Below are 16,797 nucleotides of genomic sequence, written 5' to 3' on the forward strand. Positions count from 1 at the left end.
TCGCTGCCACAAGATCAGAAACTCTCAGTAGATCTGTAACTTTATGGTTTTTACTCTAAGCCACTTCTGGCCTTGTAAACCGCAAATGTAATTATTTTGATTTGCACTTTGTATTGCTCTTTGGCCGCGAAGCCACTTTATGAATGAAAGTTTTTAACACTGTTTGCAAAATCAACGTATAAAATAAGGCCTCAGGTATAGGCCATTACATGCATTCTTAACACCATAATGTCAAAGAAAAGAAAAATCGACAACAATAACAAGAAGTTTGAAATTGTCGACCGAAACTAAAGCCTCAAATAAGGCCAAATTTAAAGCCTCAGATAAGGCCTGAATGTACAGAGTGTTGCCCCCCTAGTATGCGTAGGTAAAGCAAGTACAGGATACTAAGGCCACCGAAAAGGCCTGAATATGGATGAAGCGAACCTGGGGAGACTAAGGTTGCCCCCCGGTCTGAGAAGAAGGTTGTTCTGGTGGATCTTCAAACTCCCAAACACTAGGGTAATATTTCTTCAGGAACCGACCGTTAATGGGATTGCGGTGGAGGTCGCCATCCAAATCTTTGAGGTGAAAGGCCCCGCGCTCCAGAATGCGATGAGCAACGAAGGGTCCGTCCCATCGCGGAGTCCATTTACCGCGACCGGTCAACTTCTCGCCAAAAGGCAAAACAGCCTTCCAAACCAAGTCACCCTCTTTGTAACTACGGCCACGCGTTCTCTTGTCATAGGCGCGAGCAATCCGTTGCTTTTCCAAAATCAAGTTGTCCAAAGCTGCCAAGCGTTGCTCGCTGAGATCTTCGTGTTCTTGCCACATCGCCTGAACGTAATCTTCCCCGATCAAGTGATGCTGATCTTGGACGCGCAGAGACTGGACGTTGATCTCCAACGGTAAGATGGCATCATGACCGAACATTAGTGCATAGGGGGTCATAGTAGTGGGGTTCCTCTTGGAGGTACGATAAGCCCATAAGGTCTCATACAACGTATCGTGCCACTGTCTAGGGTTTTCAACAAGCAGCTTCTTGAGCAAGGTGATAATAATCTTGTTACTGGCCTCTGCCTGACCATTGGATTGGGTGTAATATGGTGTGCTGTGGACGAACTGGATGCCCAAGTCCTTGACAAGTTTCTCTACCTCGCCGCCCATAAATGCTGCCCCCCTGTCTGAGACCAACACTTCTGGAATGCCAAACCTGCAAATAATATTCTGAAAGATAAACTGGCGAATGGTAGCGCCGGAAGCTTCCTTCAAAGGTTCAGCCTCAACCCATTTCGTGAAGAAATCAGTGGCTACAATGATGAACTTATGTTGGAGCGAGGAATGAGGGTGAATCATCCTAATCAAGTCCAAAGCCCAGCCTCGGGCAGGCCAAGGTTTAATAATGGGTTGCATGGGAATATTGGGAATGTGTTGCATTGGACCATGCGCCTGACAGTCTTGGCAACCTTTCGCGAACGCGATACAGTCCTTCAAAATGCTGGGCCAATAATACCCATGTCTTCTGATAAGCCAACGCATCTTGGGGCCTGCTTGATGGGCGCCACATACTCCCGTGTGCGCTTCGCGCATCAACCTCTTGGCTTCGCGGCCATAGACACAGCGAAAGTCTACGCCATCTTCCCCACGTCGTCGCAGCTCGTCACCTCTGAGGAAATAATTCAAGGAAAGAAAACGAGTCTTCCTGTCTGCTGTAGGGTCTGGTTGCTTGAGGTAGTCAATCAGCGGAATGAGCCAATCGACGTCAATAGGCTCGAGAACCGCGACAACTGGATCATCCGGTGGGTCAGGCCGCGCGAGCCACGAAGGCAATGTGCGGCGCTCGACCTTCAGGATGCGCTCGCGAACGCCATACTTCAATGTAATGCCTGTAGCCAATTGAGCGAGCTCATTGGCCGCAAAGTTGCGCTCACGGGGTATGTGCTCCAAATCCGCCTCATCGAATTGATCCAAAAGCTCAATGGCGCGATGCAAATAGGGTATAAGCAAAAGGCTTTCACACTTGTACTTTCCTTGGAGCTGGTTGATTATAAGCAAAGAGTCGCCGTGTACCTGAACGTCCCTTACTCCCAACTCTAGCAGAACCTCTAGGCCAATGATCAGGGCCTCATACTCTGCTTGATTGTTTGTACATTTGAACTCCAGCTGGAAAGAATAAGAAAAACGATCGCCCGCTGGATTCTCCAGAACGATCCCTGCCCCTGCTAACGTTTCCGTTCTTGAACCATCAAAGTACAGTATCCAGGGCTGCAAGGAGACTGTGGCTTGATACCGGACAGCGTATTCTGGGATGCGCGCTAAATCTGGCCGAGTGATGGTTACAACTGCTATCTCTAACTCCTTCACTACGGGGATGTCCAAGGTAGGGTGGTGTGCCAGGAAATCTGCGATAGCCTGTCCCTTTACTGCCTTTTGTGGCACGTACTGTAGCGAGAATTCAGATAAAGCCAATACCCATTTGCCAATGCGGCCTCTCAGAATAGGCCGCGACAGCATGTACCTGACCAAGTCAGTCTGAGCGATGATGCAAGTGGTAAAGGATAACATGTAGTGGCGCAGCTTGCATGCTGAGAAGTACAATGTGAGACACAGCTTTTCCATCGGAGTGTACCTTGTCTCGCAGTCTGTGAGTGTCCTACTAAGATAGAATATGGCATGTTCGACACCACCCTCATCGTCTTGGGCGAGCAGGCTGCCAATGGAGGCCTCAGCTGCAGAAATATATAGTTTTAATGGGAATCCAGCCCTAGGAGGAACGAGCACTGGTGGGCTCGCCAGGTAGGCCTTGATTTTATCAAAAGCCTCTTGGTGTTTATGCTCCCAGATGAACTCGTTCTGGCCCTGTAGCTTCAACAGAGGAGAGAAAGGCTGGATCTTACCTGCAGAGTTAGAGATAAAGCGTCTCAAAAAGTTGATTTTACCAAGCAAACGCTGCAGCTCCTTCTTCGTGCGTGGCGGAGATGCGTTGATGACTGCGCTCGCTTTGTCTTCAGGGACCTCAATTCCCCTCTGATGGACAATGAACCCAAGAAAGTCTCCTGCTTGAACCCCAAAAACGCACTTAGCGGGATTCATTTTAAGCTTGTGCTGTTGCATGCGCTCGAATACTTTCCTGAGATCTGTGATGTGATCTCCTCTTTTCTGAGATTTGACAACCACGTCATCAATGTAAACCTCCAAAATCTTTCCAAGAATGTCATGGAAGATTAGGTTCATGGCTCTTTGATAAGTCGCACCAGCGTTCTTCAGTCCAAAAGGCATAACCACATATTCAAAAACGCCCGCGAACCCAGGGCAGCGGAACGCGGTTTTGTGTCTGTCTTCTTCTGCGACCGGAATCTGGTGATATCCTGCAGTACCGTCCATGAAGGACAATAATTCATGTCGCGCAACGGCGTCGACCAACATATCCGCGACCGGCATGGGGTAGACATCCTTAGGTGTAGCAGTATTAAGGTCTCTATAGTCTACGCAGACCCTCATCTTGCCATTCTTCTTGCGGACAGGCACTATGTTAGATAGCCACTGATTGTATTTGGCCACCCTGATAATGCCTGATTTATGCATTTTTTCAACCTCCTCTTTGACGAGGATTTGAGTTTCTGAATTCATTCTTCGCGGTTCTTGTTTCACAGGCCTCTTGTCAGGGAGTGTTGGTAGCTGGTGGCAAACCAAGTCTGGTGACAGGCCGGGCATATCCTCATACTTTTCCGCAAAGCAGTCTTTGAATTCTAGCAATAAATCGATAAGCCTCTGTTTCTCGCTAGGCTCTAGGTGAGCGCTGATAGCCACTTCCATGGGCTCATCTGCTGTCCCGAGATTGACTTTCTCAGTAGGGTCTCTGACTTTGGGAGGCGTGTCGTCCAACGCTGCCGGAGCGAGCTGAATCTCCACCTCATCCTCTTGTTCCTGATCGGAGAGTTCTTCTTCAATGATTTCCAAAGTCGCGATTCGCTCATAGGCCTGTTTTTCCACTAGATATGATGATAATCTTTCGTACAGCGAGTGGAGGACCTCTATCCCTTCCTCTGGAAGGTCGTAATCCATTAATCGTTTAAGGGTTTAGGCACAGCGTGGCCAGGCCTTTCCAAGCCTTCTTTTGCGAGCGTAAGCCCCCACTGTGCCAGTTCAGAGGCCGTCACCCCTGTGGGGCGGCCTTTGTTATCGAGGCCACTGACTTGCAATGGAGCGATAGGCTCCAAATAGTACCTGGCATCTACATAGTTTGCGGATACTGGGAATGGACGAGGATCCGCTTTGATCACCTCAGCTTTATCTGTCTCCCTGTTCCACATAATAAGTTCCTGATGGAGGGTTGACGGAACACAGTAGCTCCGGTGAATCCAGTCCCTTCCCAGGATAGCGCTGTAGGCGGCATAGCAATCTGTCACAAAGAAAGCATAAACTCCCTCTGCTGGACCTACCTTGATACGCAAGAAAAGTAATCCCAAGGTCTTTGTTACAGTCCCCGCGAAGTTCTTGAGAGTGAGAGACGTTGACTGGATCTTCTCCTTCTTGATTCCGAGCAAGTGCATGGTTCTAGTAGTAATGACATTAACCGCAGCTCCAGTATCAACCATGATCTTGCTAACTTTGGTACCGCCAACGTCCGCCGTGATGTATAAAGGTCTCATGTGCTGGACCATAGCAGGCGTTGGCCTAGTGAAGCTCATGAAGAATTCTTTACTGTTGGCGTCCTCTGTTTCCAGACAGACAATCTCTTCTACCGGTGTTGGGACTGCTGACGTGATCTGCAGGGGCTGTGTATTACATTCCTCAGTTTCTACGCATTCCTGAGCCGCGACCGGTATTGCATACCGCGCTGGGAGCACATAAACCATATTGCAGGACGTATCTAATTCACCTGTGTCGTCCTCCAGGTTGAGCTTGGGTTCGTTGACAGGGATAACCGTGTTGAACTGCTTAGCCAACCTGTCTACTAAGGATTCCTCAGTGAGGCCTTTTATCTCACACTGCTCATGCTCCTGAACCACGGGAGCGTTTTCAGGGGAAACTGATTTTGGTTCCCTAGCAGAATCTGCCCCTAGGGGAGCAAATACTACACTCTGGACTTTTTTAGGTCTCCACTGTAAAGTGTCGGTAGTCCTATCCTTGCCCCCCAGTCTCTCGAAAACTGAGGGCTTGGCTTCTGGTTCATCGCGAAAAACACGGCGCCTGACGTGCGGTCGCCTGGACGGCGAGCTCTCCTTTCTGGCTGGCGGAAGTGTTCTCTCCTTGGTAATTCTGCAAAAAACACTGGGCTCAGAAACCCCTATTGCTGGGCTCACTTGCTTTCGCAAACTACGAGGGGCCACTAATGGCTTGGCAGCAAGTGCTTCCATTTCCCTCTGATACTGCTCAGGCGATTTGACCAATTGTGAAGGTTTGATCAGGCCCTGGTCTAAAGCCTCGAGCGCGCGCTTGGCTTCCCCAAACCTGCGCTGCAGTTTTCGCTTTCTGGAAGGACTTATCTCCACTGCCTTCCCCTTCTCCCTGGTGTACCACCTCCCTTCCTTGATGGTAGCGGTTGAAGCCGGTGGGATGTAGGGTTTTGTCAGAATGTCTTTGTGCTTGTTGGCAGCCTTCGCCTCTGTCTGCTGATCAACCGTAGCTGCCCTCAGCTTTTTAAACAGATTGGAGTCCTTTGTAGGTGACCCCATTTCCTCCCTTGCTCTCGGGCTGGAAGGTTGATAGTTTCGCAATGGCGAAGCCCACTTGATGGGCGGGAGAGAGCCAAAACGAAATGTCTGCTCGATCTCTTCGTGCGACACTTGGATGCCACACTCTTCCTTGCACTACGAGCATAACACTACGGGCGAGGCCTGACCAAATGGTTTAGCCTTCTTCTGGGCAGGGGCCTCGTTAAGCTCTCCTTCTCGCCCCTTTGTGTTCAAATCCAGGGTTGGTTTCCTCTGGTTCTGCTTGGTCCAGTTCACATCGACCATGTTGATCCCCGTATCAGGAAAAGGGTTTAGGTCAACAAGCGCTGCTGCAGTTACTGGAGCCTCCACTTGAAGACTACCGTTATTGAGCCATACCTGAATCTGGTCCTTGAGCTTCACACAGTCAGCTGTATTATGGTTCCACAAGTTATGGAATTTACAATACTTCTTTCCTTTCAGCTGATCTGGTCGAGGGAAAGGTCCAAAGTCGGTCTTCACCATCTTTGCGGCGATCATCTCATCTAGAATCTCGTGTGCCTTGTTGGCATCATATGTATACGCCGCGAACTCAGGTTTAGTGAAGGCCATCGATTTGAGCTTGACAGGTTCCTTGGAGATTTTCAGTTGCTTCAAGGCTGGGTTCTTTCTCCCTGTCAGTTCATAAGCAGCGATGTCGCTCTCATCTTCCTCATCGTCCTCCTGAACCAAATCCTCACTATGATAGTTATAGTAAGGATCATACGTAGCCGGCTGGTAGCTCAGGGCCGCTATGGTGCGATTTTTCCCGGGTACATACGTCCCTCTGGACGCATTCTTCCTGGTGTCGGTTTCTCTGAGGAGATGTTCGAAGCTTCCCACCTCTGTGATGAGCTCTCCCATTGACTGAATCATGCTTCCATGCTGCTTCTTTCGCTGGCGCGGCTCTAAGCCTTTGATTGCCAACTTGATCAACTCTTTCTCCGGCAGGATCACATTCAGTTTGGCCTTCTGAATCTGGAAGCGCTGAAGGTAGGCCACAGCGGACTCTGTGGGCTGTTGGGCCATCTGGGTGAGAGAAGCCAAGTCTACCTCAGGCTCTGTGGCCCCAAAAGTCTCTCGGAAGAGCTTTTCCATTGCAGGCCAATCTGCCACAGTTCCTGGTCGCAGTTTGGAGAACCACCTAAAGGCAGCCCCTGATAGAGAAGTACCAAAGATCCTGCACTTGAGGATGTCGTCATTCTGGTACTGGTCGCATTGTACCCTGAACCTGGCCAGATGAGTTGCCGCATTCTCGGTATCCTCCCCTGAAAAGGTAGCAAATATGATGTTTTTATAACCCCTGGGGAAAGGCGCGAGCATTATGTGCGGTGGGAAAGGTCCCTCATAGACCCCATCCATCTGGGCCCTAGGGTTAGCCTGTCTGATCATCTCCTCTACCTCATCTCGTCTCACATACTCTGGACCCGGAGGAGGAGGAGGTGGTATTGCCATTGTATGGCGAACAGGCTGCGCAGGTATTGCTTGGTTTACCGTCGCTGTCCCTTCTCCTATCTGCACAACGCGGGTTGCAGCTGGTTGTTGAAGAGTCACTGCTGGCATAGGCATCTCTTTTGCCAAAGCTGTTATCTTGATCGGGTTACCAGCCTGGTCAATTCCATAATAGCTTCCTGGCAGCTCTTGGTATACATTCTCTGCCCCATCGCTGTCGTACTGAATGAACACAGAGGGGTCGGACGAAGTGTCAGCATTTTTCGATGCTTGCTGCTTCTGTCTGGCGGTCTGTCCACCTGACGGTGTGGTTTTTTCCTTGCTGCCGCCAATAACCAGAGCTCGCTCCTTATCTCTCACTTGCGTGGTAGCAGCGGTCGCGGCAGGTGTAGCGGTACTGCTGCTACCCTTCTCCCGCTGATTTGGCGGTACATATTTACCTGAACCAGATGGTTGGCCTAGGGAACCAAGGATAGCGTTAGGATCTCCTAATGTCTTATTCAACACTTCTTTAGCTTGGTTCAACTCAGCTCTTTGCATGGCCACCTCGGTTGTGAGAGTTGCTCCATCTTTGCGAAGACCTGCCATATCTGATGCTGTTTGCTTGGTATGATTCGCCAGAGCATCAATGATCTTTTTCTGCTGCTGACTCTGGGCATCTGCGATGCTTATAGCTTGAGCTTTCAATGCATTTTCAGTTTGCGACATCAGTTGCTCAGTTTCCATAGCTTGTTGGGAAATACGCTGGTTTATTTCGCGTAAGATTCTATCTGTTTTCGCGTTCTCCCTTTTCAGATCAGCAGCCATCTTCTTGCGATGGTTTTCAAAGTTTTCCGAGATGATCGCGCATGCAACCTCAACGGTCGCTCCCTCTGGAATAGGCTTCTCAACGAAATCCTTTGATTCTTCACTCCCCACCGTATTGGAGACAGGGGTAACGACAGGCTCACTGGCCTGATCAGTGATGACAGTCTGACCCTCAGTAGCGGTCGAGTGACTCTCTCCCTGTTCAGTTGACATATCGGAGAACTGGGGACAAAGAGAGAATCTTTGAATTACTTGTTCTTCTGACAGACCACGACAGTCCGCGCGAGGATGCAGTTTGTAACTGGAGGTCTTGTGTTTTGAGCAGTTAGCGTAGCCCTTTTTGTAAGGGTTTTCGCTTGACTTCCCAATGGCTAACGTTCACGAAGAGACACTTAGTTGGTCCCACTGGGCGTGCCAAAATGTTTGGCTCCAAAACCAGTTGGCTTGCAAACTGTCTCTTTTGAGCGAGTGATTGCGCAGGCGTGCCAGCACCGCGGGGTGCAGTCGTTGGGGTAGTCCCTTGACCTGACTTCTTCTTCAAGCGCTGTGGACGAGGAGAGCACCAACCTCGTCACAGGGTTCTTCTCTAGCCTTTCGGAAAAGGACTTTTGCCTTACGGATAAGGACTTTGGTTGTGATCTCTTGCGTTCACCGAATCGATACTTAGTGTTGTAGACTAAGCAGAGCAATCACTGGGAAGTTGGGAGAAAGCACGGGTTTGCTAAAGCGTTACTTTAGCTTCGCTGGGTTGCGAGGGCGTTACCCTTGCTTCGCTGGTAGTAACGGTGGCGGTTGCGCTCGCAGTCGGCTCGCTGGGAGACTGGGACTGGAAGTACGGTCGCCGGGTTGGTCTGGTGATGCTGACAGTCGGCTCTTGGAGAGACTAGGACTGGCGCACGGTCACCGGGTTTCAACAAGGTTGAAGGTTTGCTCCGGGGAGGCTTTGTAATCGCTAGGATTGATTGATATGAGAGAGACCTTAATTCTTCCTTGAAACCTGGTATATATACCTAGGGTTTTGAGTTTTGACTGCTCCTTGTTGTAGAAGGACTATTGATTGAAGTTTCCTAGTCAATCTCTGCTACTTGATTCCAATAAGGTTTCGTTTTTCTTATGGATTCCAGAATGGGCGAAGCTATAACCCAAACCCTAGTAGGCTTATTTTTGGGCCGCAGGTATCGGCCCGCTGTGCTAGATCCACTAAAGGATATTGCCAAAATTACTTTTGGGCTCAAACAAGAACAAGTAGCTAGGTGTTAGGAGATTTCCACTACTCCCTGTATCCATTGGAACATGCACTGAATTGTGGTTTTAGGAATCTGGTCGTGTAACTTCAAGTGATCACTTTGAAGTTTGAACAATGAAAAGGTGGAAGTTTTGTAATGTATCAAAATACATGACAGACCAATTTCATAGAGTAGCTTACCACACTGGTATGAAATGGGTTAACCACGGCACAAAAGGTTTGCACCAGATGTATTAATACGTTGATGTACTACCCGGAAGTTTGAAGCTAAATGTACAAAATCGAACTTCAATCATTTGGCACCCTTCATTTGTTTTCTCCAATGTTAGCTTTCCTCAACTAACTGTCCCCAGCATCTGCATCTCAATCTGAATTTGTTGATTTACGAAACTCAATTTGTACTTGAAAAGGATCTAAGATTTAGCTTAAAATCACCAATTGGAGCCACGAAGTTGAAGTGCATTATATATGCACATTATCTTCTTTCAGACTTTCAGAGTCAATCTATTCAAACAAGTAATGAGAGCTCTCTAGTCCTCAGACTCGGTGGCCTAATACACAAGCAGCAACTATAGCACTAGAATATATTAAATGTCAACTCCCCCCCATCTCTTCTCTATTATGCTTCCATGTCACCATGTGTGCATGTGTGTTTCACCTTCTAACATTTTTTGATCGCATGCCCTACCAATATAGGAAAATCTTCCATGAATCTAGCACCATCCTAATAAATGGCCCTATGAATGGCTACCAATTTATATATGTCCAGTTGATTATCTACCATCATGGTGCAAATGTAACCCCTTTAAGAAAAGGATAAAGAGTTTCCACAGTCCCTCCACAAATCATAACCCCCATTGAATTCTCCTTCAAAAATATCATTTTCCACCTTCCCATCCAACCAAATTTCTCTCTCTGATCTCCAATGACTGTGCAACACTCTAAAAATGTTTTTTTTTTTTTAAGCCTTCCACTATTGCCGAGTTCTTGCTCTGAATCACAATGAGAGTAGAAGAGAAGAAAATTATTGTCAGGCTCTTTCAGTTTACCAGTATGGTCTTCATCAAAACCATTTTCTTTCTTCTATTCCAGCATTTTGTTGTTACATCTTGTAATGCAGTTATAGGTCATCACCACAATCCTCATCACTCTTTGCTTAGAGATAAGGCTGCTCTTCTACAGTTCAAGAAGGCCATTACATATGATCCAAATTCTACTCTAGCTAATTGGAATGAAGCTACTGATGTTTGCAACTTCACCGGTGTTGGGTGCAACAAAAAGCATCATCGTGTAACTATACTCCTTCTGCATAATTGTAAACTTGTAGGGCAGCTTTCACCTATCATTTCAAATCTAACCCGCCTTCGTTACTTGGAGCTTGTAGGCAATCACTTTTATGGAACTATACCTCCTGAACTTTCCTTACTGAGACACCTACATCATCTACGGATTGAGGGGAACAACTTTCGTGGTTCTATACCAGATTCCTTAGTCCTTCCTTCACAACTCACAGTTGTTACTCTTTTGCAAAACAATTTCTCTGGTGCAGTTCCACCTGCACTCTTCTCCAACTGCTCTCTGTTAAGGGTGTTGGACCTTTCCAACAACTTTCTTTCAGGGAAAATTCCAAGAGAAATTGGAAATTGTCCAAACCTATGGACCCTCAATTTATACAACAATCAATTCACTGGAGAAATTCCTCTCTCTTTGACTAATACCTCACTGGTCAATTTAGATGTTGAGTTCAATCATCTTTCTGGTGAATTGCCCGTCAAACTTGTGGAAAACTTGCCTGATATTCTCTATCTTCACTTATCAAATAATAATATGGTAAGCCATGATGGAAACACCAATCTCGATCCATTCTTCACTGCCCTTGCAAATTGCATTAGTCTAGAGGAGCTTGAACTGGCGAGTATGGGACTTGGAGGAATATTACCTAATTCCATCGGCGGACTTGGTGTCAACTTTACATACCTGTTGCTGCAAGAAAACAAGATCTTTGGATCGGTTCCTTCAAATATAGGTAATTTATCCAGGCTTGTGGTCCTGAATTTGACCTCTAATCTTATGAATGGAACAATTTCAGCAAACATAAGTCAGTTGTCACACTTGGAACAGCTTTTCTTATCTCACAACTTTTTCACCAGCACGATACCAGAAGCACTTGGCCAGCTTCCTCATCTTGGCCTGCTTGATCTGTCTCATAATTCGTTCTTCGGGGATATCCCAAGCGGTCTAGGAAATTTGGCCATGCTGAATTACCTGTTCCTCAACAACAACCTCCTATCTGGAACCATTCCACCATCATTAGGACGCTGCACAGAACTGTACAAGCTTGACTTATCATTCAACAGATTGGCAGGGGCCATCCCCCCGGAATTATCAGGTTTGAGTGAGATCAGAATTTTCATAAACCTCTCACACAATCATCTTGAAGGGTCTATACCGATTGAGCTCAGCAAGCTAGAAGATGTTCAAGAGATGGATCTCTCATCAAATAACCTAAGCGGGAGTATCTTTCCACAGATATCAAGCTGTATCGCACTGACGCTCATAAACTTCTCACACAATGCTTTGGAAGGGAGCCTTCCGGATCTCATAGGTGAGCTAAAGAACCTTGTGTCTCTTGATGTTTCAGATAACCACTTGTCAGGAAGGATTCCCCTAAGCCTCAACAAGAGTCTAACACTCACATATCTAAATCTTTCATTTAATGACTTCGAAGGAATGGTTCCTTCTGGTGGCATCTTTGAATCAGTGTCATATACCTCTTTCTTGGGCAACAAACATCTTTGTGGTAAAGTTGCTGCGAAACATGTTTGCCCTCGGACAAAGCAATTGTTTCGCTCTCACATATTCATAATCATGTTTGTCATAGTCATATTCATTTCAACATCCTTATCAATCATATGCTGTGTGATTGCATTCCGCCGCATTAAGGTACTGATTTCATCCCAGAGGGCTGCAACCGTAAAGAAACCAACACAACCTGAAGTGATTCAGAATTTCCCAAGAGTTACATACCGAGATCTGTCAGAGGCCACCGGTGGATTTGATGATCAGAGACTGATTGGCACGGGGAGCTATGGACGTGTCTACAGGGGAGTCCTTCCAGATGGGACAACCATAGCAGTCAAGGTGTTACATTTACAATCTGGAAATTCAACAAAGAGTTTTAACAGAGAATGCCAAGTCTTAAGGAGAATTAGGCACAGGAACCTTATAAGGATCATAACAGCTTGCAGCCTACCTGATTTCAAGGCTATTGTTCTTCCTTATATGGCAAATGGTAGCTTGGATAGCCGTCTATATCCACATTCACAAGCCGGTCTAGGTTCAGGCTCTTCTGATCTGAGTCTCATTCAGAGGGTCAATATTTGTAGTGACATCGCGGAAGGGATGGCCTATCTTCATCATTACTCTCCGGTCAGAGTTATACACTGTGACCTGAAACCAAGCAATGTTCTTCTCAACGATGGCATGACTGCTTTAGTTTCTGATTTTGGGATAGCAAGATTAGTGATAGCCGGAGGAGGAGTGGGAAATGCAGGTCTTGAGAACATGGGAAACTCTACTGCAAGTTTATTATGTGGATCTATTGGATACATAGCACCAGGTAGAGATTTATCCCTCCTCTGTTTAAGCATTGTAAACCAAACATATACTTATCAAGCAGGCAATTCAAGCTTCTAACCAAGTTAGTTATAATTCCAAGTACTAAATACGGTCCAAAATGCAGCTCCATGATAACCACATCCCATTTCTTTTGTTAATTGTATGCAGAGTATGGGTTTGGATCGAACACATCTACAAAAGGCGATGTTTACAGCTTCGGTGTTCTTGTTCTCGAGATGGTGACAAGAAAAAGGCCGACAGATGACATGTTTGTTGGGGGACTAAGCCTGCACAGCTGGGTAAAGAACCATTATCATGGAAGGGTTGACAAAGTGGTCGACTCTTCCTTGGTGAGAGCTTCTAGAGATCAGCCACCTGAGATGAAAAAAATGTGGGATGTTGCCATAGGAGAAATGATAGAGTTGGGTATTCTCTGCACTCAGGAATCCCCTTCCACTAGGCCTACAATGCTCGATGCTGCAGATGATTTGGATCGGCTGAAGAGATATCTTGGTGGGGATACTACTGCAACATTTGCCTCTTCATTAGGAATTTCTTCGTCTACCCTAGACGACGACTAGCATCTACCCTGTAACTTCTGTAGAAAAATTGAGATGCTGTTGTCATTTACTTTTATCATGGATTTGAACTTACGACGACTGAGTAATATTGTCTTGCAAACTGCATAGGATCTCTTACATTCTTAACTGTAAAGGACAAGAACAAGTGGCTAGTTGGATTTGAAAGTGGTGTCGTCACTAGACAAACATAGCTGAATTATGTCAGTCCAATTAGCATCTCTTATGAAACAAGTCAGCATTCATCATAGGTGATGATTAGTACAAGATTCTGATAAAACTGAAAATCTACAGTGACAACCTAGTATAAACACATAGCAGGGATACAGTATATAGTATCTCAAAAGTGATAACAGATATGGAGGTTAATCCAATCAGAACTATATTACTGGTATTCTCATAATAAAGCAGAAATAGTAGCCAAACAAACCCATGCTAGAATAATATTTCTATTTGGGGCTTTAGTGGTGTTTATTCTTTTCTCTTGCAGGAACCTACAATCAATTATCAATGATGACTGGGAGCACTACACTGTGCTCTTCCCACTTATGCATATGCGACTGTAACAATTAAGTTGAGTGGGTGATGGTTATTTGTACGATGACCACTATTGTGAGCCTAAGATAAGTATGGCCTAGGACACCCAAGTTGCAGAAAATGGCAAATTTAATAATTAATTAGATTGAATGCCAAATAATAATAATAATAATAATAATAATTAATTAGATTGAAAAGAATGATTAAGAAGCAAAGCTCTGCTTTGTTAGAGATTATTGCAAGTTTAATAACCAGAAAAGCACAGGTCCTAACATCAGCAAGCATATTGAAAATATGCAAAACCTAGTAGCCTGACATAGTAGAGATAGTATGAAATATACTGAACTGAGACCCAAAAAAAGTGAATGCCATGAAAGGGCATCAAAAGAGAAAACAATCAAAAACACAATGATTAGCAATACACGATTGTGCTCAGTGACATAACCTACTAACCAGTAGTGCCTCAGCATCAAACAAGTTCTTTGTCATCAAAATAGAATGCAGATGATAATTTTCCACTTGCAGATCAGAAAGTCATTGTAGACTCCAAATTGTTGATACAGTAATCACAAATTGACAAAAGATTGCAAATGAGTCTAAATTGACTTTCTCTAGTGCCAGTAGCATTGTGCTATATATAGATTTATATGAACGCTCTTGAAGTTTGCTGCTTATTGTGATATTGTCAAATGTCAACCAAAAAGTTCAGAGTGTACCATTTCCGCATGTCATGATCTTGTAAAAGATGTGCTGTTTGCAGTGGCTTCCAGCATAAAACTAAAGTTATCACCATCTCATATTCTCTGGTGCTAAATGATTGAACACATAAGATATCAACTTATGGCAATACCATACACATATAACATTGATATGAGCAGAAGATTCTATAAATTATAGAAATCAACAAGTTAATCAATCAAATAGCCTCAGTCTAAGAAAAAATCCAAGAAAAATTTAGTAAATGAAGCATATCCAAATTATATTTGCTAATCAGCATATACATGTTTTAGCAAATTGAATTAGTCTATAAATTTAAAGAAAAACTAATGAAGTCTACTCAATGATCACTTCCTCTTTCCCAATTTCCACATCCTATTTTCTGTCTCTACAGAAATGTAAGAAATAGAATCTGTTTCAGTTGAAGATTACTTGTAAGGTAGGTGAACCACCATTTTGGCAAGGACGAAGTACAATTAGATCCATTTTTGGGTAGCTGGTTGCTTTCTCATGCTTGTTCGCACTCAAGAATTGAACTACAAAGCACATATGCTCCCATCAGAAAATACATAGCATGAATTTGTGGTGTATTTTTGAAGACATGAATTGGTCATGTTTTATATGGTTAAAAGTGATTTGTTTTCTGGTTTCTTGCAACTTTCCTAAACAATTAACGACGACCCAGCATATAGAAAAATCCTTCTCTGTTATATTTAAGGAAAGAATCTAACCTACCAGTAATTAGAAGAAATGGGCTAGAACACAATTTATATGAAAGGCCTCACTCACTCACTTTTTTCTTCTGCTAGTTCTCCATGTCTTCATCATTTTTTTTTACGGTCGATGTCTTCATTATGGCTTTGAGAAATATTGAACTATTTGTTGTGTTTTGATTCTGATGGGCTGACTTCTCTATTTGTTAAGTTCGACCAATGCATGGGTTCATCCAAAGACTTCCATTTTAATAACACTGTAAGTTCTGTTTAAACTTTAAACCCATAACTATAGATTAAAATAAAACATAGACTTTATCTTAATTGACACAAGTATCATCAAAAGAACTGTTAAAATCAAAAACTATTTTTATAGAGTTCTCTTTGAAGAATAAAATTTTCAATTATCCAACTCTGCCTATATATGCTCTTGCCCCTAAACTTCTGGCTCCTACACCATCACCCAAATGGCCCGGCGGCTTCTTTATCTGTGATTTTCCAGACCTTTCCAAGCCGTATAAAAGCTTAGCAAGGAGGTTGCCGATCATTCCTTCCAGGTCCATGACCAAGACCTTACTCATCTTCACCTTAGCCTCTCAAACCAAAGTGATATACAACCAAGCTCAGCTCAGCTCTCTTCCTTTAACAGTTGGACTACTTTCACCACTCGCACTATGGAACTGTTTGACACATTTCATGGGATCTGCTCTAAATGAGGATAAAGAAGATACATAAATTAAGCACCTCAGTCACCATTGCTGGTTAGTTCCCCATCTTTGTGTTTTAACTTTTAACTACACCAATAAGTAGCAAGAGACCAGATCGAATACCAAAAATATCAATGTAAGATATCATCTATCAACTAACAAGATCAACAAGCGGCAAAGCAGCTGGATATCAATCATTCCACGTATTGTGAAGTTATAATGCAATCAAACACAAGAAGAACGGCAACCTAGAGGTCAAAGGCACATGGAACTATTGCCCAGAATAGTCTGATCCACAACTATATATTCCGCACACAATTCAAAAACAGAACATGTTAACATATATCGATTCAAATTTTATTGAGGCATTTATTCGAACAGGTAGTGTGTGTTGTTTTCTGACATAAGGGAGCTAACTCTGATCACGACACAAATCCAGTAATTGACTGAAAACAAGAATTATACCAAAACAGCTCAATCACTATATCCCAATCTGAGTGGCAGGTAATACCTTGTTGTGCAAGTTGTTTATCCGTCTACTGTTAAGCAGCATCTCAACCCATGTATGGTCTTCTTGAGAGTGGCAATCACAAACTCCCATTCATGGAGTAATCAACACGAGTCGAACAAATATTAAGATGATCGGAACCTAGCTCTATGAATTCACATAGATATGAGATTTTTTTTGAATAATTTTTATTAAATAAAATAAATGAGAGATTGAGAAAAGAACATAATTAAAACTAA

The 16,797-nt window shown here is 44.5% G+C and overlaps 1 protein-coding gene across 1 annotated transcript; it reads left to right on the top strand.

Annotated features, from left to right (window-relative positions):
* The first annotated feature begins 10,013 nt into the window (after nucleotides 1–10,013).
* On the top strand, nucleotides 10,014–13,478 carry LOC133737931 (putative leucine-rich repeat receptor-like serine/threonine-protein kinase At2g24130). Its single transcript, XM_062165391.1, has 2 exons — nucleotides 10,014–12,799; nucleotides 12,967–13,478. Exons 1-2 carry the CDS (start codon nucleotides 10,183–10,185, stop codon nucleotides 13,377–13,379), a joined length of 3,030 nt encoding a protein of 1,009 aa, XP_062021375.1. The 5' UTR covers nucleotides 10,014–10,182; the 3' UTR covers nucleotides 13,380–13,478.
* The last annotated feature ends 3,319 nt before the right edge of the window (nucleotides 13,479–16,797 follow it).

This window comes from Rosa rugosa, chromosome 1 (genome assembly GCF_958449725.1).
Source record: "Rosa rugosa chromosome 1, drRosRugo1.1, whole genome shotgun sequence".
NCBI classification, from domain to species: domain Eukaryota; kingdom Viridiplantae; phylum Streptophyta; class Magnoliopsida; order Rosales; family Rosaceae; genus Rosa; species Rosa rugosa.

What these genes read in the sequence shown, in the direction of transcription:
- LOC133737931 (XM_062165391.1), top strand. Translation starts at nt 10,183, where the DNA reads ATGAGAGTAGAAGAGAAGAAAATTATTGTCAGGCTCTTTCAGTTTACC. An exon ending in TATTGGATACATAGCACCAG is followed by an intron (nt 12,800 to 12,966) that starts GTAGAGATTTAT and finishes AATTGTATGCAG; the next exon opens with AGTATGGGTTTGGATCGAAC.